The sequence below is a fragment of the Sorex araneus genome, chromosome 4 (assembly GCF_027595985.1).
Source record: "Sorex araneus isolate mSorAra2 chromosome 4, mSorAra2.pri, whole genome shotgun sequence".
In the NCBI taxonomy this organism is placed as follows: domain Eukaryota; kingdom Metazoa; phylum Chordata; class Mammalia; order Eulipotyphla; family Soricidae; genus Sorex; species Sorex araneus.
The window spans coordinates 203,648,910-203,675,076 of NC_073305.1; the positions used below are offsets into that span (position 1 = coordinate 203,648,910).

General features: G+C 45.3%; 1 protein-coding gene across 1 annotated transcript in view; it reads right to left on the reverse strand.

Moving 5' to 3' along the window:
- Window positions 1–295: 295 nt before the first annotated feature.
- The window catches only part of TPST1 (tyrosylprotein sulfotransferase 1), a 78,085-nt gene continuing 52,213 nt past the window's right edge, over window positions 296–26,167 (reverse strand). The window contains exons 4-6 of the mRNA XM_004615917.2: window positions 9,171–9,221; window positions 4,792–4,838; window positions 296–831 (exon numbers count right to left, since the gene is read on the reverse strand). Coding sequence (XP_004615974.1) covers window positions 4,821–4,838; window positions 9,171–9,221 — 69 coding nt within the window. The 3' untranslated portion in view covers window positions 296–831; window positions 4,792–4,820. The remainder of the gene's footprint in view (window positions 832–4,791; window positions 4,839–9,170; window positions 9,222–26,167) is intronic.

Consider the following 26,167-nt stretch of genomic DNA (forward strand, 5'->3'; position numbering starts at 1 on the left):
ACAAACTCATGACATGGAATTTATTGATCTGTCTTTTAGAAAACAGTTGGGGGGTAATAACTGTTCTGTCCCCAAATATAGTATGAAAGCATGAAACAGAAGGAAAGGGTTCTGAAACAAACAGAGGGTGCAGGTGTCTCTGAAATACACCCCAGTGAGAGCTCTGCTCGAATGGGGATGTATGAAGGACAACAGGTACAAGCCAGTCAAGAAACTAGTTTATCAGGAGGCCAGCTAATAGGGTCTCACCACTTCCCTGAAATGACAGTTAATAAAACCACATCAAACCATCAAGTACAGTGCTTCACATTTAAAGCTTTTATTTTGAAAAATAAAATACAAAAGTCATTACGTTGTAAATGTAGACAGTAATTCCTCAGCTTCTCAGAAACAATGCAAGGATTTAAATAAGATATTTCAGAGTATCCACATTAATACATTTAAGCAGGTGCAAGTGTTCAACGAAACATTAGAACAGGTACAGACAACTGCCAAATTTTGCTTAAAGAGTTCTGCTTTTAAATGGACCCATTGAAAAACAAGTGTTTGGAATCCAGTAAAAAAGATGAGGACTACGGCGGTCTCCACAGAAAGCCCACGTTGCCTCGGGGCACCTTGCCCGCGGGGATGTGCAGGGGGTCAGGGTCAAGAGCTGGAGAAGCAGATCAGCAGGAAGGCCTGCGGGGGGCGGGGTCCACTCCACACCCCGCCCTCTCGGGAGGGGACTGGCACTGGAACGGGAGCCCGGGGGTCTCGGTGCACACACTCCGCTGAGCTCGGACGGGAGCCCGGCCACGAAATCTGTCCTCCGTGCAAAGGCGCTGGTCTTCCCTAGGGGAACAAACAGGAAGTTGGTAGAGGTGTGCAGCCACCGGCCACTCTCGGGCGTCCTGGCCAGCGGCCACGCCTCCCGTCAGGGCCCCTTGGCTCATTCTGCGTCCAAGAGCCAAGGCATTGGATGCACCCCGCAAGGGCTCTGCGGCCCGGCGGCGTTTCTCACGAGAACAGTAGAAGACCACAACGGACACTGCACTCTGCCTCTGCAAGGCAGCTCAGAAAATTTATAAAAGAACTGATGAAAGCGCGCGCGTGGGGTGTGTGTGTGTGTGTGTGTGGGGGTGTGTACTGATGAAAGCATGCATGGTGTGTGTGTGTGTGTGAACTGATGAAAGCGCACAGCACAGGTGTGTGTGTGTGAACTGATGAAAGCGCAGTGCATGGTGTGTGTGTGTGTGTGTGTGTGTGTGTGTGTGTGTGTCTGGGAAGGAATTTATCCATAGGTTTTTTAAATAGTTCAGATAAAATTATCTAAAGCCTGATAACTGCTTTATGCTGGCAAGCTCAGAAAATAGGTCAAATAGTCAGCATTTGCTCCCCAGCAAACACATCCTGGATACACTAATACAGCTCACGCCCATCAACACTTCCAACAACACGGCATGGTCATATTCACATGCTTTTTGTATCTACAATCCATAAATATATAAAGTCTAAATATCTGTTATTCAAATTATTAAATCACATCTCCCAAAAGCGTAACAGGAATAGCAGCGCCTATTTATCAGGAGAGTTTTAAAATTAAATAAATTAATATATATTTATCATAGATTATTATGTGGGCTGGAGCCATAGCACAGTGGGTAGGGCGTTTGCCTTGCATGCGGTCGATCCAGGTTCAATTCCTCCGTCTCTCTTGGAGGGCCTGGCAAGCCACCGAGAGTATCTTGCCCTCACAGCAGAGCCTGGCAAGCTACCCGTGGTGTATTAGCTATGCCCAAAACAGTAACAAGTCTCACAATGGAGACGCTACTGATGCCCGCTCGAGCAAATTGATGAACAACGGGATGACAGTGATACAGTGATACAGATTATTATGTATATTGCACAGTATGTCTCATATATAGCATGAGGTATCTTAGGAGCATATCATATAACTTTCTTTTATATATTTATATTTTATAATAGAAATATTTTCTATTTCCTATAAATATAAAATATAAAACTTCATAATTTATACTTTTATATTTATATTTTACATAAATATATAACATATAATTTTGGTATTTTGTGCCTGGTATGGGGTCTGCATTTGGTACATGGCTATTACATAAAATAGAGATAAAACCAGCAAGTAAAAGTATAAGAAGAAAATCAGACAGTGGGGCTGGAGAGACGAAAGTACATTTGCCTCGCATGCAGCCAACTCGGGTTCAATTCCCAGCATCCCATATGGTCCTCCAAGCACGGCCAGGGGTGATTCTGAGCACAGAGCTAGGAGTAACCCCTGAGCATCACTGGGTGTGGCCCCAAAACCAAAAAGAAAAAAAGAAAAGAAAAAAAAAGAAAATCTGGGGCTGGAGCAATAGTACAGCGGGTAGGGCGTTTGCCTTGCATGCGGCCGACCCAGGTTCGATTCCCAGCATCCCATATGGTCCCCTGAGCACTGCCAGGGGTGATTCCTGAGTGCATGAGCCAGGAGTAACCCCTGTGCATCGCCGGGTGTGACCCAAAAGTTAAAAAAAAAAATCAGACAGAAAAAATTTCAAGTTACTATTTGCCCAAAAGTGAATCTGATACTAAACTTTGATTGAGAGAAGCTTGAAGAAATTGCTTAAACATACAGTTTGTAAACACAGAGCTGGAACTGGAGCCCAGGGGTCTTTCAGAGAAAAGGCACTTCCCTTTCGGGCAGTGTAACTCACTCCGGACCCAAGGGGTTCATCTGATGTTTGTTGATTGGCTAATTGATACAGGCCTTAAGTAGGGGGACAAAATTCAAGTTTCGAGTGAATGGTATGGTGGGAGCAAAAACAGTCAAGTGTGAGAGAGGGGGATGAGCCCTGAGCAGCTCCATCAGAGGTTGGGATTCAGAGACAAACCCATTAGTTAGCAGCGTTTCAGGGCATGGATCTATTGCTCAGATATACATGGTTTGGCTGACCTAGCCCGAGAGGCAGCTCTCGGCTACCAAGAGATCAAAGAGGTTACAAACCTAAGACATCATAACACATTAAATATATTAAGGGCAGACTTGGGGTAAAAAACCCAACCCACCTGTGGTGGGCGGCATATGTGTTTCGAGAAGGGTGTCTGCCTCTTCCCTCTCTACCCACCCTGGGCACCCAGGGAAGTGCCTGGGGAGAGCCTGGAGTGATGGGAGTTGGCAGGAGCACCTGCTTGGCACAGACCTGATGTCCCACCGGCTCCATCAAGCCTCACCTGGTGGCACTTATCCTGCATGACTCGGGAAATGGTCCCTGCCACCTCATTTTTCTGGGAGCTGTGGAACCCAGACTAGAAAGAGGTATTGCTGTTTGCGGAAAAGAAAAGTCAAGTCCTAAATTTTATTCAGGCTTGGGCTGGAGTGATAGCACAGCGGGTAGGGCGTTTGCCTTGCACACGGCTGACCTGGGTTCGATTCCCAGCATCCCATATGGTCCCCTGAGCACCACCAGGAGTAATTCCTGAGTGCAAAGCAGGAGTAACCCCTGTGCATCGCCAGATGTGACCCAAAAAGCAAAAGCAAAAAAAAAATCTTATTCAGGCTTCACCAAGAGTGTGACCTTCCCTAACAGAGAAGAATTTCAGGAGGAAATGAACCACGAACTGAAAATAGATTTATTTAGAAATTATGAGGAAGGAAAGAGATAGAGAGTGACGCAGACAAGCGAGGTCATGGGTTTCTCCGGAGGGGAGAGCTAAGAGTACACATCTCAGAAGGCATTAGGGGCCACCCCCCACCCCCGCTAGGGAAGCCCCTGCTTGCTTTTTCAGAGTCGGTTTACAGGTTTTCTCCCCAACTGTTCCACTGTGGTGCTTTCGATGGCGATGAGCCCATTAATAATTCAAAAGAAAGAACCTGAATCTTTGGGTGTCCGCCTTCATCCCTTTCCACAACCCTTTGTCCCTGCCGGAGCATCTTTCCAGAGTAGAGTCCAGTCTCCTCTGGGCCAGTTCTGGTGCCAGTTCCAGCCAAGAGTCTTATGAGGCCTTTCCGTCCCCGTGTCCATAGAGCGGGTCCGGCCATAAAGCTTTTTGCTACTTTAGGCCTTGGTGACAGAGGAACTTTAAACCCCAACATGTTTTTTCACTTCCTAAGAACTCACTGCCAGGCTGGAGAAAGAGCACGGCGGGTAAGGCTCTAATAGCACCCGGGCCTGATCCCTGGCACCCCAGAGGGTCCCCCGAGCCTTGCCAGAAGTGATTCCCGAGAGCAGAGCCCAAAGCAAGCAAGCAAGCAAAGAAAACCCTCGCTGCCAGCCCCCCTCCCCCTCCCAATCTACATGCTTCCTTCAAACCCACAGGAGTATCAGAGTAAAATGATTAGTATAACAAATACTCGGAGAAGGCAGCACAGATTGTGGAAAGAACCTGTCTAGGAGTCAGAAGACACATTCTTGGGGTGTTCTGGACGACCCTGACCAATCCATCACCTGCTCTGTCTGGGGTCTGTTTTTCTTACCAGCAAACTGACGGGGTGGGCTTGACGGTCTCCAGGCTTTATTTTCCACATAAAAATATTTCATCACTTTAAACTCTTCCTCATACTGAAAATAACAGGATCAGGCTTTTTTGCCCACATTATTATGAATAATTCGTACGCACCACCTGTACACTTTATAGATGAAGAGACTAAGATACAGAGAAGCCAATCAAATTGTTCAATACCACAAAGAGCTCAGATCGGATCCAGGTAGACCCACTGGAGCTTCCCACGAGAATGTGGGAATTCTGCCCTGCCCGCCCCCCCATGAGGACTCAGGCAGGGAATCCCCAAGACCCAGTTCTCACCTCATGTATGAAAGCGCTTCCTGGCTCTGCTACTCCACTTGCTCAGTCTGTCAGAGAAAACAAAAGGCGTCTTAGAAGTCTTATAGACCTTGACGTTGGCGAGCACGAGACGTGACTGCTAGTGTTGACGCATTAGCTGTAGCCTTCAGGCTCTGCTTATACTTTCTGATGCGTCCCCTCTGCTACTGTGGTGTTAAGAAGAGTCTGTCTCAGGTTTCCGGTAGGGAATCCTTGAAAATTCCATGCAACAGGCGTATCTGTGTTGTCCTGTGGATCAGACCTGAGTTTATGCGTAGAGATGGGAAGAGTAAGGACAGGGACGGGTCACTGCAAAACTGCCAACGGCTTTGAACCAGCCCAAAGACTAGTGAGGGGACACAAGTGAATTTGGTCATGGGGACACTCATCCATCAATCACGTCTTTGTGATGAGCTGGACCCACATGACAAACTCTAGGTGTCTAATTTCAGTGGCATTTGCTGGTTGGTCGGTGAACATAGCGAGGTGTCAGGAGGGAGAGAGCAGAGGAGCTCTGTGTGAGGTCCTCCCAGCCTGGCCCCATGTATTATGTTCAACGGTCTGGTTTTGATTTATATCCTTTAGAATAAACCTGCAATCTCAGTATTTTTTAAGACCCACAGTCTTATCTGAGTTCTGTGAGCTCTTCCTGTTACATGTCAAACATAAGGTTCTGTGGGTTTCCATTTTCTCTTCCCCTTCCCCACTTTTTAAAGGGAAGAATGTCCAGGCACATGTTTTAAAATGGTTTTCATAAACCTGTTTGCCCATCGGTCAGAGCCTATCTTGACGACTGGTCCAAAGGCCAGCGGTGATAACCAAGGTGGTAGGAAGGTTTTCAATCTTCCTACCCTTGCAGACCAGCTTTAAAAACCATAATTTAGCACAGAGTAAGGAATAAGCTCTGAGTCCTGCTGGGTGTGGCCCCACCCCCTGTGTTGTCCAGACCCCTCTCCCCCGCCCACCCCCAAAGACATTGTTTATCAAGCCATCTTCCAGGACCCAGTTTTTTCAAATGAAAGTTAAATGAGGTAAAGTCTGCTATGCTCCTCTTCTAAATATGCATGTGAGGCATTAAATGAGACTATCAAAAAGAAAGGCACTTTAAGTGCCTACAGAGACTTTTGCTAACTTTTCTGTCACCTCTTCCTCACTGATTTGCAAAAATTCTTGATCTTATAGATATATCTTTGTTTCAAACATTTTCTCATTCTTTTTCATTGGTGATGCTTTCTAAAAAAAATTCTCAACTTTGGGCTGGAGCCGAGGTCAGCAGGTAGAGTGTCTGTCTTGCACACTACGGACCTGTGTGGGATCCTCGGCACCCCGTATGGTCCCCCAAGCTTGTCAGGAGTGATCCCTGAGCTCAGAACCAGGAATAAGCTCTGAACACCATCGGTATGGCCTCAAAACAAAAGCAATAATAAAAAACCCCTCAAATTTAATGTAAGCCAACTTAATCTATTTTAATTGATTTTAGAATTTGGACTGGAGCAATAGCACAGTGGGTAGGGCATTTACCTTGCACGCAGCCGACCCAGGTTCGATTTCTCCGTCCCTCTCAGAGAGCCTGGCAAGCTACTGAGAGTATCCTGCCTGCACAGCAGAGCCTGGCAAGGTACCCGTGGCGTATTTGATATGCCAAAAACAGTAACAAGTCTCACAATGGAGACGTTACTGGTGCCCGCTCGAGCAAATGGATGAACAACGGGAGGACCATGCTACAGTGCTACTTAAAAAAAAATCCTTCCTTCTTAAGGTAATGAAGATACGGTCTTCTAAAAACTTGTTTAGGTCTATAATCTGCCCGAGAAAGATTTTTGTTATAGCTGTGACTTAGGGGCGCCCCCATTTGATTTACTTTTTGGGTCACACCCAGCAATGCACAGGGGTTACTCCTGGCTCATGCACTCAGGAATCACTCCTGGTGGTGCTCAGGGACCATACTGGGTGCTGGCAATCGAACCCGGGTCAGTTGCATGCAAGGCAAAGCCCTATCCGCTGTGCTATCACTCCAGCGCCCCCCGACTCCACTGGTTTTAATAGCTAATTCCCTTTCTTGATTCTTTCAGACTTAGCACTTGGATTTGACAGTCATTTAGACTCTGTCTTTTGTGTTATTCTCTGGTTCCAACTGACTAAGCCTGGAAGAGACAACTTCTCCAGGAATCCCCCCAGCTTTCGAAGTGGGCTTTGGGCCAATGTTTGCTCTTATGGGCCAAAGTTGATCACCGTCTTTTGTTCTGATTTTTGTTTTCTGGGCCACACCTGGTTATGCTCAGGGGCTACCCCTGGCTCCAGGCTCCAGCGACCATGCAGGGCTAGGGATGTCTGGCCTACATTAAAATACACGGACTTTATTCCATGTTTCTAAAATTTAATTTTAAAAAAATTCTACCAAGCTTCTATTATGGGTAAGAAATTAAAATAAGACCTCAGGAGTTAAAGAACAAAGCCTTAAGAAACATCTGTATGGGGGGCTGGAGTGATAGCACAGCGGGTAGGGTGTTTGCCTTGCACGCAGCTGACCCGGGTTCAAATCCCAGCCCTGAGTGCATGAGCCAAGAGTGACCCCTGTGCATTGCTGGGTGTGACCCAAAAGAAAATATATACATAGATATGCCAATGAGAATATGCCTAGGCAATGGCTAGAAATTCATCAGGACTCAGTCAATGACTGACATGCGACTGTTTTAGGCAAGGGTCTGGGAAGGTGGAGCTGCCATTCTCCATGGTGTGAGTCAGAGCATCTTGTGGAGAGCGACGGCCTTACTCGGGGTGCTGCAGACGATCTGACTTAGGGTCTGTCACATGGTAGTTTCCCTCACCACCCCAGATCTGGGGCATTTTAAAGTTACTTATTTCTGTCACACCAGGCAGTATTTGGGGACAACTCCTGACTCGGTGTCCCAGGGTCTTGGTGGAGCGCAGGGTAATCGAACCTGGGATCCATACATGAATCCCACACTCAGCGCTTTGTGAGTCTCCCGGGTCCCTAGAACATTTTCCAGAAACCCATTTCAGTACTAAGCCTTTATTTCCTCATACAGCAGCAGTCTCCGGGCACCGTGTCCGACCTGGGGATTAGTGATGTTTCCCTTGCACTGTGCTAGAGAGAGAACACTGCTGCTGGACTCACGGGGTAGGTGCCAACCCCCTCCTCCTGCCCCCCCCCACACCCCGATGATGCTCAGAGCAAGATACTCTGCTAGATACTACTCCAGGCTTATTCCTACCTCTGCTTCTCTTCCACTCAATTCCACTCAAGAAGCAATATGGGAATCTGAGTGAGAGTATGACAATAACTATGTCTTTTGGGTCAGAATTCAGGTTACTAAATGGAAAACTGCAAGCTTCAATGGTTACCATCCTTTCTCACCTTGGGGGACTTCCTAGCAGAGACCCAGGGGCCATGACTATAATATACTCCCAAGTTTTCTAGGCTCTAAGTGACAACTGTTAGGCGGTCAAGGATAGCTATGTAATAAGAACAAGTGGCAATAATACATTTTTAGGGGCTGGAGCGATAGCACAGCGGGTAGGGCATTTGCCTTGCATGCGCTGATCCGGGTTCGATTCCCAGCATCCCATATGGTCCCCTGAGCATTTCTAGGGGTAATTTCTGAGTACATGAGCCAGGAGTAACCCCTGTGCATTGCTGGGTGTGACCCAAAAAGAAAACAAAATTATTTATTTTTATTTTTTTTTGCTTTTTTGGTTCACACCCGGTGATGCTCAGGGGTTACTCCTGGCTCTGCACTCAGGAATTACTCCTGGTGGTGCTCAGGGAACCATATAAGATGCTGGGAATAGAACCCAGGTCGGCCTCATGCAAGGTGACCTCCCTACCTGCTGTGCTATCTCTCCAGTCCCAATAATACATTTTTAATTTCAAGGTAAATACGGAGGTTGAAGCGGACTCACCATGGCAACGCCTACCTATGTGTGAGACCTCGTCATAAAATTTTATTGAATAATTTATGCTTTCCTAGGTTTAGAAGACACCAAAGCTCTCTGAAATTGACTATGAAATTATTGTTAAAGCCAGAAATTACCAGGAATGGGTGGGGAGAGGGGTAGCTCAGTAGTATAGCACTTGCCTGGGTTTGATTCCTGGCACTGCAAAGACCAGGACAGACCACACCAAACCAAATCAACCCCCTTACCCATCCCCTTAGAAAAGAAAAAAAAACACCATTGCCAGATATCAATCTTTCTGCCACAGCACATATCTTTCTCTCTTTAAAACAAGATGACTTCCAGGGCCGGGCATGTGGCTCATGCGGGCATAGCGTGCGTCTCCACAGGCGAGTCCTGACTCAGGAGCCTTGAGGGGAAGCAGCAGGAAGCAGATACGGTACCTGAGGTTTTTCTTTAAGAAATTCAGGTAGTTGAAATTCTCCTTTATAGACCTGAAGGGAGAAAAAAAAAAAAAGCCGTAAGTGAGTTGAAGGAAACAGGTTGTACCAGCAGGGGGCAGGATGCCAGATATGCCCATAGCCTGGGCTAACGGCTGCATTCACATGGAGGGAAGCCCCTGGCGGCCAGAGACAGCCAGAGTGGAAGTCCCATTTCTCCCACCTCTCTGCTTCACACCGGCCTGGGCACTCCGGAACCTGGTCTGGCTGAAAGCTCAGAGAAACAGAAGAAGACAAAGGAAGCTCCTGGGGCTAGAGTGATAGCACAGCGGGTAGGGCATTTGCCTTGCACGCGGCCGACCCGGGTTCGAATCCCAGCATCCCATATGGTCCCCTGAGCACCACCAGGAGTAATTCCTGAGTGTAGAGCCAGGAGTAACCCCTGTGCATTACCAGGTGTGACCCCCCCCCAAAATAAAGCAAAGGAACCTCCTGAGGCCAGAGGGATAGCCCAGGGGTCAAGACGCTTTCCGTGCACGGGGGAAAGAAGGAAGGTGCCTGACACAAAGGCAGGTGTGGGGGTCGCGGTGGAGGGTGGTGGGAGGGAAACTGGGGACACTGGTGGTGAGAAATGTACACTGCTGGAGGGATGGGTGTTAGAACACTGTATGACTGAAACCCAATCAGGAATAACTTTGTGATAGTTGATCTCACAATGATTCAACATATATATAAAACCACATATATATAATGTATTATCATATATATGATAAATATATATTATCTACATCACTGTATCACTGTATCACTGGCATCCCGTTGCTTATCGATTTGCTTGAGTGGGCACCAGTAACACCACGGTTAGCTTGCCAGGCTCTCCAAGAGGGGCAGAGGAATTGAACCCGGTCGGCCGCGTGCAAGGCAAACACCCTACCCACTGTGCAATTGCTCCAGTCCGATATTATCTATATATGTATGATATATATCACATATAATATATTCACTGTCACTGACATCCTGTTGTTCATCGATTTGCTTGAGCAGGCTCCAGTAACGTCTCCATTCGTCCCTGTTTTGTGCCCAATGGCGTATTGGGGGCTCTTTCAGGGTCAGGGGAATGAGGACCGTCGTTGTTACTGTTTTTGGCATATCACATATGCCACGGGTAGCTTATAATATATAATCATGTATATATGATAAAATATATTTTATCACATATATAATCAAAAATCTTAAAAAAGATTCTCCACTTTCGGATTCTCCACTCTTACAACTCTGAGTTCAAACCAGCCATGTTTTCTCAAATTAACCCTGTACCACATTGATTTAAATACTAAATAGTTCTTAAAATAATACATGACCATAAAATCTTTTTTTTTTCTTTTTGGGTCACACCTGGCGATGCACAGGGGTTACTCCTGGCTCTGCACTCAGGAATTACTCCTGGCGGTGCTCAGGGGACCATATAGGATGCTGGGAATTGAACCTGGGTCGGCCACGTGCAAGGCAAATGCCCTGCCCGCTGTGCTATTGCTCCAGCTCAACCATAAAATCTTTTGTTGTTATGTTTTTCTGTTTTGGTTTTGGGGCTACACCTGGCTATGCTCAGGGCTTACTCTTGGCTCTGCACTCAGGAATCACTCCTGGTGGTGCTTGGGGGACCCTACGGGATGTCATGAATTGAACCTAGGTTGGCTGCACGCAAGGCAAGCGCCCTACGTGCTGTGCTATCTCTCTAGCCCCATGTGTTGTTGTTGGGCACCCAACGGCGCTCAGGGCTTACTCCTGGCTCTGTGTTCCAAGATCATTACTGATTGTGCTCAGGGGACCATACATGGTGCCAGGGACCAAAACCAGGTTAGCTGCATGCAAGGCAAACGCCTTACCTACTGTACAATGGCTCTGACCCTTTTTCTTTCTTTCCCTCCTTCCCTTCCTCCCTTCCTTCTTCACAAAAGTCAGTTCTACAGCAAAAACAACAACAAAAAAAAAAACAAAAAAAAATCAACTATGACTTGAAGTCTCAGATGATGCTTATGTTTTTACAGCAACAATTTTATTTCTTTTTGGTTCCCAGGCAGTGCTCAGGAGGCACGGATGCCACTACTGACAGAATCTGGCCAAGTACCTCAATGTCTAAATGTCCACTGAACACCGGACAGTTCAATACTAGGGTCCAAGGATGTGGTGCTTGCTCCTGTGGCGCTGGTGGTCCTGTGGGGCATCTCCCGCCGCAGCGTGGGGGATAACTCGAAAGCTGCATATCCTAGCCATGTGCTCTAGCACTTGAATCATATCCCTGGCCTTGGGTTGCCTTTTATTCTTTCAACGAAACTTCTGCTTCTTTTTGGGTCACAGAGGAAAAGAGAGATATAAGATGATCTTGTTCATACATAAGAATATAAGAAATATGGGCTGGAGCGATAGCACAGCAGGTAGGGCGTTTGCCTTGTATGCGGCCGACCCGGGTTCGAGTCCCAGCATCCCATATGGTCCCCTGAGCACCACCAGGGGTGATTCCTGAGCTCAGAGCCAGGAGTGACCCCTGAGCATCACCGGGTGTGACCCAAAAAGAAAAACATATATATATAAGAAATATATATTTTTGTGCTCAGGGTTTACTCTGCTTCTGTGATCAGAGATCACTCCTGGTGGGAACTGTGGACATTACAGGGTGTCAGGGATTGAACCAGGGTCAGCTGCATAAAAGGCAAGCACCCTATCTGCTGTACTTCTCTCAGACACCCACAATCAACTTAACTGAGTACAGGCAAACAATGTTATTGTACCACACTCCTCACCAAAGTGACATCCTTCTCTTCACTGTCCTTTCTTGCTCCCTCACCCAATATCACTTAACAGGTTCAGTTCAATAGGCAGAATCTCGGGGTTTATTCTCATTGGCCCTTACTTTGTTTCTTATTATTTAAAATATTATTTTAGCAATAGTACCAATATTGGGCTGGAGTGATAGCACAGCGGGTAGGGCGTTTGCCTTGCACGTGGCCAACCTGGGTTCGATTCCTCCGCCCCTCTCAGAGAGCCCGGCAAGCTACCGAGAGTATCCCACCCGCATGGCAGAGCCTGTCAAGCTACCCGTGGTGTATTCGATATGCCAAAAACAGTAACAACAAGTCTCATGATGGAGACGTTACTGGTGCCCGCTCAAACAAATCGATGAGCAACGGGATGACAGTGACAGTACCAATATTACTATTTTATACTTGCAGTGCTGCTCTACCACCAGAGCGCCAGAATCCCTCCACCATTAACCCACTCCTCGTCTCCCCAACCCTTAGTACTCTCAGCTTAGTTCTACTGAGAGCCTTGCTTTGTGTTCTTACATTCCATATGGGCAAGCTCATCTGATGTCTTGCTTCCTCTCTGATGACCTAATTTATCATGACACCTTCAATTCCAAGTTGTAGCAAACAGCAAGATTTATCTTTCATAACTGAGGGGTATTCGTAGCTGAGGAGTATTCATATGTGTGAAGTTAATATGTGTGTATGTGTGTGTATACACACATATGCCACCATTTCTTTGGGGTGAGGGTTGGGCCACACCCAGTTGTATTTACGACTTACTCCTGGAACTCTGCTCAGGGGCTACTTCTGGTGGTATCATTACTGGCAAATACTACAATATCAGTACTACTACTACTAATTGCAGTACCGGGGGATATCACATGCAGTGTCTGAGACTGAACCTGGGCTGTTCACTAACAAGGCAAGCACTTATTGGCTGTACTATCTCTCTGGTCCCTACGTGCCACAGGTGTTTTTTTGCTTTTTTTTTTTCAATTCACTCATCTGTTGTTGGGCATTCGTGTTGTTTCCAAATCTTGGTTATTGTAAAAAATGCTACAATGAATAGGTGTGCCTGAGTCCTTTTCGATTAATGCTTTTGTGCTCCCGAAGCAGATGTTCAGGGGTGAAACTGAAATGCGTGGAAGCTCTATTCTTATTTTTAGGTAGTCTCTGAACCATATTTGAAAGATACTGAACTATGCAACAGTCTGACCAGTATTGAGTAAAAGGATTTAAAAAAAAATTTTTTTTATTAGAGAATCACTGTGATATACAGTTATAAACTTATGAACTTATGTGTTTGCATTTCACTCACACAGTGATCATTTACCCATCCCTCCACCAGTGCCCATTCTCCTCCACCAATGATCCCAGTATCCCTCCCACCACCCCCACCCCATCCCCCACCACCCCACCCTGCCTCTGCGGCAGGGCATTCCCTTTTGTTCTCTCTCCTGAGTAAAAGGATTTTTTTTTGTCACATTCCCACTGGTACAAACTTGTTTAGTTCTTTTTTTGGGGGGAGGGGGGTCACACCCAGTGATGCACAGGAGTCACTCCTGGCTCTGCGCTCAGAAATTACCCCTGGTGGTACTCGGGAGACCATATGGGATGCTGGGAATCGAACACGGGTCGGCTGTGTGCAAGGCAAATGCCCTACCTGCTGTGCTATCGCTCCAGCCCCTGTTTAGTTCTTTTTGATATATACCATTATTACTGGTGTGAGGTGGGATAGTCATTTTGATTTGTATTTCCCTGATAATCACAGTTAATGAACACTTTTTTTCATACAACTGCTGGCTCTCTTAATGTCATCTTTGAGAAATTTTCTCCTCATTTTCTGACAAGGTTGGTTTGTTGTTGCTGCTGAGCCTTGAGAGTGCTTTATGGACCCTGGTTACTAGCCCTTTGTCTGATGTACGACATGTGAGCATTTTCTTCCAGAAGGATGTTTTTATTTTAGGCTTCATTTCTCTCATGGTAAAGAAGTCTTTTGCTTGTTTGTTTGTTTGTTTGTTTGTTTTCTTTTTGGGCCACACCTGGCGATGCACAGAGGTTACTCCTGGTTCTGTACTATGGAATTACCCCTGGTGGTGCTCAGACCATATGGGATGCTGGGAATTGAACCTGGGTTCAAGTTATTCATAGTTGCCTGCTTTTGTTTTCTTTGCCAGTGAGGGTCATATCACTAACCATTCCTCTGAGGTCAAGTTCTTTGAGAGAACTGTTCTTCTCAGGGTATTTTACAGAGACAGATTTGATGACAAGATTTTTAATCCATTTTGAGTTAGTCCTTCTGTATGGTGTGAGGTATGGGGGTCTAAATTTTTTTGCCTGTGGCTATCTAGTTTTCCAAGCACCATTAGATAAAGATACTCTCCTTTCTCCATTTCATGCGCTCAGTCCCTCTGCGGCAAGTTAATTATCCGTATGAATAAGAGTTTACCTCTGTGGTCGATTCTAGTTCACTCACCGGAGAGTCTGTCTTTGATCTAGTACCATGTGGTTTTGATAGTTATAATTTTATAATAAATGTTAAAGTTTGGGAATACACTCCAGACTTTTTCCTTAGAACTGCTTGGCTATTCGAGATGTTTTTAAGTTCCATACAAATTTGAGAATTATTTGATGTATATTCTTCAAAATGCAATAGAAATTTTGGTAAGACTTGCATTGTGGGGCTAGAGCGAAAATCCAGCAGGGAGAACCAACACAGGTTCGATCCCCGGCATCCCATATGATCCCCCAAGAACCACCAGGAGTAATTTCTGACTGAAGAGCCAGGAGTAATCCCTGAGCATTGTCAGGTGTGACTCAAAAAGACATAAACAGAGGGGCTGGAGCAATAGCACAGCGGGTAGGGCGTTTGCCTTGTACGCGGCCGACCCGGGTTCGATTCCCAGCATCCCATATGGTCCCCTGAGTACCGCCAGGATTGATTCCTGAGTGCAGAACCAGGAGTAACCCCTGTGCATTGCCAGGTGTGACCCAAAAAGAAAAAAAAGACAAAAAAAGAAAAGAGAGAAAGAGAGAGAGAAAGAGAGAGAGAGAAAGAACTGCATTGCATCTGCAAATAATTTTGGGTAAGATGGTCATTTTAATGATGTTGATTCTTCCAATCCACAAATAAGGAATATGTTTCCATTTTCTTATGTTTTATTTCTTTTGGAAGTAACTTGTAATTTATAGTTTTCACTAATTAGGTCTTTTGCCTACTTAAAAAAATTGATTCCTAGACATTTTTTTCACATGATTAGAAATGAGAGAGTTGTTTTAAAATTTTATTTCTCTTCTACATTGTTAACATGTAAGAAGGCAACAGATTTATGTGCATTGGTTTATAGTCTCTACATAACTGTTTAAGTTTATTGTTTCTAGAAGTGTTTTTGGGGGATAGTGAGGTAGGGAGGTAGGGAGGTTGGGGCACATATGGTAGAATTTGGAGCTACTCCCAGTTCTGGGCTAGGGTCATTTAGTTGAAGGGGCTTAGCTGCAAGTACAGCAAAAGAATTAACTTCTAGACTTCTCTCCACCCCTTTAGGAGTTTCTTTAGTGGCGTCTTTTTTTTTTTTTTTTAAGTAAATAGATTTTATTTAGAGGTTTCTGAGGGAAGGAGGAAGGGATAAGTGGAAAAGAAAAAACAGTAGGAGTAACGCGCTCAAGAAAGAAAGCAGGCTTCTCCAAGGGTGGAGGAAGCTCTACACACATCCTAGCACTGGACACGAAAGCATGAAAGTACACATCTCAAGGGGGGAGATGCGGGCGACACATGTGCTGGGCCACACAGGCGTAAGCAGCACATGGGCTCAGGCAGCATATGCGCCTAGTGGCGTCTTTACAGTTTTCTATATGGTCTTTACGATACAACCATAAATTCCTCAATCATGTTGCTCTTAATTGCAGTTAATAAATGGCTCACATATAGACTTTAAAGATTAATTGTTACTTTGCTTTGGGGGACACACCTGATGGTGTACGGGGAATACTCCTGGCAAGTACTCTAGGATTTCTCAGGTGGTGCTTGGCAGGGGTGGGGTGTTCCACAATGCTGGGGATAAAACTTGGGGCCCTCCCATGTAAAACATAACACTACTCGGGGCTGGAGCGATAGCACGGCAGGTCAGGCATTTGCCTTGCATGCAGCCAACCCGGGTTTGATTCCCAGCATCCCATAAGGTCCCCTGAGCACCGCCAGGAGTAATTCCTGAGTGCAGAGCCAGGAGTAACCCCTGTGCATTGCCAGGTATGATCCAAAAAGCAAAAACAACAACAACAACAACAACAACAAACAGACACTACAGCCCTTTGAGCTGCCTTCTCTTGGGTGGAGAGGGACCATCCATCCAGCAATGCCTAGGAATTATTCCTGGCTCTGCACTCAGAAATTACTCCTGGGAGTCCTCAGCAGCCATATGGGATTCTGGGGATTGAACCCGAGTCAGCTGAGTGCGAGGCAAGCATCCTACCCACTATACTATCTCTTCAGCCCCTGAGCTATCTCAGCCAACAGATCTAATATTTTTTTGGTGGAGGGGAGGAGGAGAGGTTTCAGGCCACATCCAGCAGTGCTCAGGGCTTACTCCTGGCTTGGTGCTCAGGAACCACGCCTGGTGATCCTTGGGAACCATATGTGATGCCAAGGACTGAACCCAGATTGGCCGAGTGCAAGGCAAGCGCCCTACCAGCAACGCTACTGCTCTGGCCCCTCCCCAATCTTCTTTGTTGCTTCCAGGGTTTTGACTTTTTCAGAACGTCAGAGCTTTCTGATGAAGCTTCCTCACGCTGGCCCCTTTCATTGAGCAAAAAATGCATTTAAGTTTCCTCCCTGTCTTTTTGTGGCTTGGTAACTCAAGCCACTCCCTTACAAGATAATAATTATGTTCCATTGCTTAATAATGTTCCATTAATAATGTTCCCTTCATTATGTTCCATTGCTTTGATATCGAACATTCTGTCTCTTCATCTGTTGAACAACATACTGCTTCCAAGTTTTGGCAAAAAATGAACAAAGCTGTCATCAACATCTGTATACAGTTTCTTTTCTCTTCTTTTTGGTTTTTGGGTCACACCCGGCGATGCACAGGGGTTACTCCTGGCTCTGCACTCAGGAGTTACTCCTGGCGGTACTCAGGGGACCCTATGGGATGCTGGGATTCGAACCCGGGTTGGCTGTGTGCAAGGCAAACGCCCTCCCTGCTGTGCTATCGCTCCAGACCCTTGTATACAGATTCTGCATGAAGTTTTCAACTAATTTGGTAACATGACTGCTAGACTAATGATTCTCTTTGAAACTTTGTAAGGAATCACCAAGAGCACTGTGAGGTCGGGGCACTCCTACCCCTGCGCAATTGGTCCTACACCACAGGCATTGGTTGGCTCCTAAATAAACAGAAACAGAAAATATAGAAGAAACAGTCAAACTGGTCACACTGTACCTTTCTGCATTCCCAAAATTATATGGTTCCGGTTACTGATACTCCACATATTGTTACTCCATATCCTCCTGAAGTAATATTCCTATTACTCCACATCCTTATAATCATATGGTATTGTCAGTGTTCTGGGTTTTGACTATACTAAAATGCGTACAGTGGTATCTCATTGTTTTGATTTGCATTTCCCTAATGACATATTCCTTTTCATATGTGTAGTTGCCATCAGTAGATCTTCTTTGGCCTGGTATCTGTTAAAGGCCTTGGACATTTTATTTTATTTAGTTATTTTGGCTCTTTGGGTCACACATGGCAATGCTCAGGGGATACTCCTAGCTCTGCACTCAGGAATTACTCCTGACGTTACTTGAGGGACCATATAGGATGCCAGGATAGAACCCGGGTTGGCCTCGTGCAAGGCAAACGCCCTCCTCACTGTACTATTGCTCTGGCCCATCCTTGGGCATTTTTAAATTGGGTTGCTTCTTAATTTTGAGTATCAAGAATTCCTTGAATATTCTGGATGTCAATCCTTTAGCAGATATGTTTTGCAAACACTTTCTCCCATAGTTTGTGACTTGTCTTTTCATTTATTTACCAGGGCCTTTCAGGCTTCCTGAACTTAATATGCTACCTCCAGTTTTCTTTTATTAGGGGCTAACATGATATTATCTTTTTCACCTTTATTTTGAATGTTTCCTTAATTTTATTTTTTTGTTTTTTTTTTTTTTTGATTTTTGGGTCACACCCCGCAATGCACAGGAGTTACTCCTGGCTCTGCTCAGAGGACCATATGGGATGCCGGGATTCAAACCCGGGTCGGTCACTCGTGCAAGGCAAATGCCTTACCTGCTGTGCTATTGCTCCAGCCCCTCTTAAATCTTTCTTGACTTCCACTTCCTCCTCCAGTTTCTGGAACAATGGTTTATCTTGTGACCTCAACTCTTGTTGAAATCCTCAATCTATTATTTCTCTATTAATCCAAAAATTACTGACTTTCAATTTTCAAGACTTTTCAGTTTTTTTTTGAAGATGAGACTGATGATGGGAAGCCTTGTTTCTACTTTTAACTTCCAGTTAACTTCCAGTTAAAAGTAGAAACAAGGCTTATAGTTTTTATGTTTAATTATGGCTAACATTTCTCATAATCAAGATCCTTGTATCACTGTCATCCCGTTGCTCATTGATTTGCTCTAGTGGGCACCAGTAACGCCTCCATCGTGAGACTTGTTACTGTTTTTTGGCACATCGAATACACCACGGGTAGCTTGCCAGGCTCTGCCATGAGGGTGAGATACTCTCGGTAGCTTGTGGGGCTCTCCGAGGGGTGGAGGAATCGAACCCGGGTAGCCATGTGCAAGGCAAAAGCCCTACCCACTGCACTATCGCTCCAGCCCATAATCAAGATACCAGATTATAAACTGCCAAATAATGTCCAACGTGATCAAACCTGAAGGATAATTTATCAGTTTCATTTTATCCCTCTTTACCAAAACATCTTTCTAGAAACCCCACAGACTTCTCTCTGGACCGCCTGTGTTTAGGATCACTAGCCCAGCTGCTCCTTCGTCCTAGTCTTCCTCTCACTGTTCTTCCCTGCCTCCTTCCTTCCATTCTGGGGCCACATCCAGCAGTGCCCAGAGGCTCCTCCATGCGCTATGTGCAGGGGTCTCTCTAGCATTATCCAGGGGACCTCGTGGTGCCAGGGATCATGGAACCTGGGTCTCTGCATGCGAAGTGTTTGCTTAGTCTGCTGAACTGTTTCTCTGGCCTCGTTTCTGATTTGGATTTTGTTTACTTGCTCAGGTCTTCCCTTTCGATTCATCCTCCCCCTCTCCCCCCATCCCTTTTTTCAAATGAGGTTCATTCTCCAGCAGTTCCTGAGAAAGGCAGTAGAAGGAACAAATGTCTTGTGATTTTCCATGTCTGAAATTGTCTTTATCTTATTCGGACACATTCAAAGTTTATCTGGATATATAAACCTAGACTCTAGGTAATCATCTTTTCGGAATGATGGGAATACTCCATTCTTCTTCTAGTGCCCCATGCTTTGTTGACAAGGCCAAACACCATTCAAATTCCTGGTCCTTTGTATGTGATATTTGTTTTCACTTCTGTCACTGTATTACTCTCATCCCGTTGATCAATGATTTTCTCAAGTGGGCACCAGTAACGTCTTCATTCATCCTAGCCCTGAGATTTTAGCAGTCTCTCTTTACTCTTTCTTCCCAGTGGTGCCGTATTGGAGGCTCTTTCAGGGAAAGGGGAATGAGACCCATCACTGTTACTGTATTTGGCATATCAAATACACCATGGAGAGCTTGCCAGGCTCTGCCGTGTGGGCAGGATGCTCTTGGTACCTTGCCAGGTTCTCTGAGAGGGAGAACTAGGCTATAAGAGGTCTAAACTTAAAGAATTCTCTTATTCTCTGGTGTTCCATTATCTTATAATAATGAACTTTAATGAGGATTTTTTCTTCACTCACAATACTAGAAATGTATATCATTGTGTTCCTGGGAAATCTCTTAGATTACAAATTGGATAATTGTCTGTTCATCATTTCCTCTTATTCTGGAATTCTAATTAATCAAGATTAGATTATCTGAACTAAGCTTCTAAATTTCTAACAGGTTTTCTCTAGTGACTTAATAGCTCTGGTACTGATTAAAAATTCTGGCTCTAATGTTTTGATTTTTCCATTAAAAAATATTTTTACTTCTGAGATGTTTTTGTGCCCGCTTGAGCAAATTGATGAACAATGGGACGACAGTGCTACAGTGTAGATGTTTTTATTGTGGTCTAAAAAAATAACACCTGTTCCCTCACCTGGTCATTACAAGAATATTAATGACAACAAAGATATTAATGAAAAAGTAAAACAAGTAGTATAAGCCATACAAAAGAGCACAGCAAAGAAAACCATCAACAAAACGAAAAGTCAATCTAAATAATGGAAGGAAGTAATTGCAAATTGAGTTTCTGACAAGGGGACTAACATCCAAGTATAACAACCTCATACAAAATCACAATCTGATTTTTTTTTAAAAGGGCAGACCTGGGCTGGAGCGATAGTACAGTGGGTAGGGTGTTTGCCTCGCACAAGGCTGACCCAAGTTTGATTCCCAGCATCCCATATGGTCCCCTGAGCACCACCAGGAGTAATTCTTGAGCACAGAGCCAGGAGTAACCCCTGAGCATTGCTGGGTGTGACCCAAAAAGAAAAAAAAAAGTGGCAGAAAGCCATCAGGTGAAAAGAAGCAGAGCACTAATTAGGGAAATACAAATCAAAAATCACAATGAAAGATCTATCACCTCATATTACTTAGGATGATTGTTTAATTTCATTTTTGGTCTTTGGGCAATGCTCAGGGGTTCCTCCATGCCCTGTACTCAGAAATTACTCCTGGTAGTGCTCAAGGGACCATACAGAATGCCGGGCACTGAACCTGCAGGTTCTGTTGTACTATCTCTCCGGACTCAGAATGATTGCTTTTATTTTTATTTTTTTTATATCTTTAGGATTTTTGGATCAGACTCAGTAATGCTCAGAGGTTACTCTTGGCTCTGTGAATTACTCCTGGTAAACTCAGTGTGTGTGTGTGGGGGGCATATTTAGGAAGACGGGGTCAAACTGGGATTGGCAGCATGCAAAGCAAATGCCCTACCCATTGTACTATCTTTCCAGCCCAAGAATGATTGTTTTTAAAAGACAAAGAACACGTTTGGATAATGATGTGGAGAAAATAGCAATGTATATTGTGTGGCCGCTAGGGAAAACAGTATGCAGCTTCCTCAAAAAAAAAAAAAAATTAAATTAGTGGCCAAAGCAATAGTACAGCAGGAAAGGTGCTTGCCTTGCATGCTGCTGACCCAGGTTTGATCCCCGGAATACCATATAGTATGAGCACTGCCAGTAGTGATTTCTGAGTGCAGAGCCAGAAGTAACCCCTGAGCATCACCGGGTGTATTCCCTCACCAGAGGGAAAAAAAATAAAACAGAACTATCATATAATCCAACACTTCTACTTTGGATATTTACATAAAGAAAAGAATATCACTTAGAGACATTTGTACCCCAATGTTCATGACAAATTATTCAGAATTGACAGCCAAGACATGGAAACAATCTATCAGTTGATGAGTGGGTAAAAGAAAATCTCTTACTGTGAGTCTTTCTATAGTTTATAAATGAGAGGAAAGGTATAAGCAAAAAGCTACAGAAAGGGCAATTATACAGTCCTAACACAAAACAAATAGCCCACAGATATGTTCTTTCAATTTGGTAACAATGACGTATGTTGGTGAATGCTCCTATTCTTAGTTATGTTGCTGGAGCAAGGTCTGCAATCTTCAAAAAAACAGAAGCAGCAGCAAAAAATAAAACAAAAAAAAATCCGCATGTGTTTATACATGTGTGCAAAGAGATAAAGAGATGAAGAGTAAGTAGCAAAATTTTTAAATAAATGTTTTAAAACAATAAATCTAGAACCCAGGAATTCTATCACATACAACAGAGGTTTTCCCAATTTTTCTGTAAGTATAATAAACTTAAAAAAAAACGAGAAAGACAATGGATAATGCGACAGGAAAGATGTTACAGTACAGCACTTGCCTTGCATGTGGCTGACCCTGGTTCGATCCCCGGCACAGCATTTGGTTCCCTGAGCACAGCTGGGTGTGGCTCTCCGACCACAAAGATCAATTTCTATAATAGCAATGTCTTCAAGAATACTCTGAGTTTTCTTTTGCTCGTTTCTTTCCTCCCCTTTTGCTGCTTTGCTGCAGAGCCGGCACACAGGCTGCGGTGTTTGTTTGGCAGTGCTGCTGGAACCACACTCAGCTGAGGGGCGGCACTGGGAAGGGAAGGTGCCGACCTCAGCCTCACACAGGAAGGCAGATGCTCTACCATGAGCTAGCCCGGCCCAGCCCTTCCCCCGCTAGCTCATTCCACCTTGCAGGCGGACATCCCCTCTTCCCACTGATAACTCCTTTGGCGGTCGCCTGTACCCTGATCCTTGCAGCCACGAGCACACACTTTAACCTCCTGGCACTGGGTGAAGACCAGCAGGGAAGGAAAAGAGCAACAGGCAGTGGGACCCCTCACAAGCCCCCACTCTGGGGCTAACTACAAAGGTATTTCCGAAAAGCAAACACGATGGGGGAAACCACAGCCAAGCCCACCAAGCTCATCGGGCCTGCATCCGGCGGAGAGTATTGGATGCAGGTCGGAATTCAACAAAGGCCTGTTTTCCTGACAGGTAATCTGGGAACTGACCGCTGGCAAGGAGGCTGCTGGGCTCCCCCAAGCTCCTCTGTCTTCTCTGCTCTCAGTTCTCCCACTGAAAGTTAATCATCTAGGAACTTCTCAGAGATTATCTCCCAGTGCACAGTCACTGTCACTGTCACTGTCATCCCGTTGCTCATCGATTTGCTTGAGCGGGCACCAGTAATATCTCTCATTGTGAGACTTGTTGTTACTGTTTTTGGCATATCCACGGGGAGCTTGCCAGGCTCTGCCGTGCGGGCGCGATACTCTCGATAGCTTGCTGGGCTCTCCAAGAGGGGCGGAAGAATCGAACACAGGTTGGCCTCGTGCAAGCAAACACCCTACCTGCTGTGCTATCACTCCAACCCCAATAGCACAGTACATTTAAATAAAAATTTTACCCCCTTTTGTCCAAAAAATAATAACAATAATAATAAGGTAGAGAATTCAACAGTATTATCACTGGGGAAAGATACCAAAGGTTGGAAGGAGAGGGAAACTGGGACTCATCCAAAACTCTCTTTGGGAAGTTTTTTTTACTTGTTGTACCACATAAATTAATTTTCTTGGGGTATCTAGGCCACACCCAGCGGTGCTCAGGGCTTACTCCTGGCTCTGCACTTAGAGATCACTCCTGGGGGACTCAGGGGACCATATGTGGTGCTGGAGGTTAAACTAGGGCCAGTCATGTGCAGGGCAAACACCCTACCCACTGTTCCACTGTATCATCTCCAGCCCTTGGACCACATAAAAATTTTTTTAAAACTTTTTTTTATTGAATCACTGTGAGATATACCCTTACAAAGCTGTTCATGATGGATTTCAGTCATACAGTGTTTACAATGTTTCAACACCCATCCCTCCACCAGTGTAATTTCCCAGCACCCGTGTCCCCAGGTTCCCTCCCATCACCCCCCACCCCCTGCCTTGTCTCTAAGGCAGGCGGTTTTCCTCTCTCTCTCTCTCTCTCTCTCTCTCTCTCTCTCTCTCTCTCTCTCTCTCTCTCGCTCTCTCTCTCTCTCTCTCTCTCCCTCCCTTCCTCCCTCCCTCCTCTCCCTCCCTCCCCTTTTGGGTACTGTGGTTTACAATACGAACCACAAAAAATTTAAGTGGTCCAAAATCTTAATTAACACTTTCCTGTTAAGTACAGTCATATAGTACTAACTTATAAATTCTGTCCGATAAGGCAATTTTTCTAATCATCATACTGTGGAGGACTCACTGTCTATTAGAAATTGGGACTGATGCCTATGAGTATCATCTTTTAGCAGATCAGCAATATTTTATATATTTATTTTGAGTCTTGAGGCCACCACACACACACACACACAGACACACACACACACACACACACACACCCTTTTCTGACTAGAAAGAAATAACCTCTTTAGAACTAGTCAATTCTTACAGAAAACAAAGCTGTCCTTGTTATAAACTAACACAAGGCCCTATGTCCTTTCTCTGGCAGCTACACCCTAGAAGATTCCTCTCCCTTCAACAGACTCTGGGTCCAGCAAACAGGCACAACCTTCTAGCACAAATCCCACCCAAATCACTCAAACTAGCCAATGTCTACCATTCCCCGCCTTGCTTTTGGAAACCCCAACAGAGTCCCTGGCCTACAAGTTTTCCTAACTTCTGCCTCCTGGGGTTTTCCCATACCATGGCGCTGTCCCCAGGACCTGGGAATGCTATCAACTTCATTTTCCTGGTCCTCTCTTCAGACTCCTTTTGTGACACTCATTTGTAACTGGTGGCTGGACATTGGGCCATTGTTCTCATCCGTGTGCTACCATTACTCATGCTGCAATAAATACTGGTATGCTTATAACTGAAGTGTCAGTTTTATTTTCTTTTGTGCTCATATCCAGTAGTAAGGCTGTTAAATACGGTGACTCTGTGTTTAATGTTTTTGAGGAACTATCATGCTATTTTCTGTGTAATTTAATTATAAGCGCATCCAGGTGGATGTGAAGGAGTTGGTTTACACTTGCATTATCTTAGTTAAACATCTGTTCATGTCTCACTGGCTTCTTTTGTACCTTTGGAAATGTGTTCATTCAAAGTGCTTGCCCATTGGGCTTTGGCTCTGAGCCACATCAGACAGTGCTCACAGCAGACTCCAGCTCTGCATTGAGGGATCACTCTTTGTGGGCTCAGAGGACCATACAGGGTCCTGGGAATCAAACCAGGGTCAGCTGCATACAAGGCAAGTTCCTTACCATGTGATATCTCTCCAGCCCCTCTTTGCCCATTTTATACAGGGTGATATGAAATCTTATCATTAAGCCACAGAATTGTCTGTTTATTCTATATCCCATATTTGTCTTTAGATACCATTCTTCGTGCTGCCTTCCTTTCTTTAAAAAAAAATTTAGGGGTTATGGTGCCTCCAGCAGGTCAGTACTTGCGGGGCGAGTGCATCAGCAGCCTGATGGTGCCTTCAGACTTCTAGGTACCTCAAAATTGCCTTTGGCCAGACCCCAACAACTTGGGGCCAAGTTTACCAAGAAATTAAATGGCTAAAAGTTAGGTATGTGGGAGCCACACTCACAAACTACCTCTGGCTCAGCTATATAAGCTCATTTATTGGCCTTATTTCAGAGATCCATGAATCTTTTTTTTTTTTTTTTTTTTTGCGTCACACCCAGCAATGCACAGGGGTTACTTCTGGCTCATGCACTCAGGAATTACTCCTGGCGGTGCTCGGGGGACAATATGGGATGCTGGGAATTGAACCTGGGTCAGCCGCATGCAAGGCAAACGCCCTACCCGCTGTGCTATTGCCCCAGCCCCGGATCCATAAATCTTGAAAGAGATCAAAAGCTGCAGTTTGGGCCAGCAGCTCGGTGCAATGCAGGCTTGCGGGCGCGCCCTGCAGGTCATATACCAATAGTTCATTTCTCTGGAAAAGATGGAAACAAGGACCAATATCCAAAGACACACACAAGAATCTCCAAACAAAGCAGCTCGCTGCAGAGATGCCCCGGGACTTTAAGCCAGGCCGACTTCACTGCTGTGCCTCAGATGGGGCAGGCGATGTCCCTCCGCTTTTCACCTAAAAAAAAAACCCGGTGGCGGACAACTTCCAGAACCCAATGAGAAGTGCAGGTACACGGGTTCAGTGATGGCAAACTCCAGGCCTTAAGAGATAGGGGATGGGCCGGTCCTTCTCACGCTCCTCCCCCCCATGGGACCCTGGAAGTCACGCCCACAAACTGCCTCCGGCTGCTACTCGAGCTCCTTAAGGGTCATGATCCAGAGACACACAAAGGAATCACCAAAGAGTGCAGCTCGCTGCAGAGATTTCTCCAGGCCCTAATTATCTAAAACTTTAGAATTCTAGGAGCAAGCAGCCACTCTTGCGGTGGGGTGACATCTTATGCTATTCTTAACAAACAATAAAAAAGAGAGTATGGGGGAGATTGTCTGTCATAGCGGCAGGGGGAGGGGTGGAATGGTAGGGGGATACTGGGGACCTTGGTGGTGGAA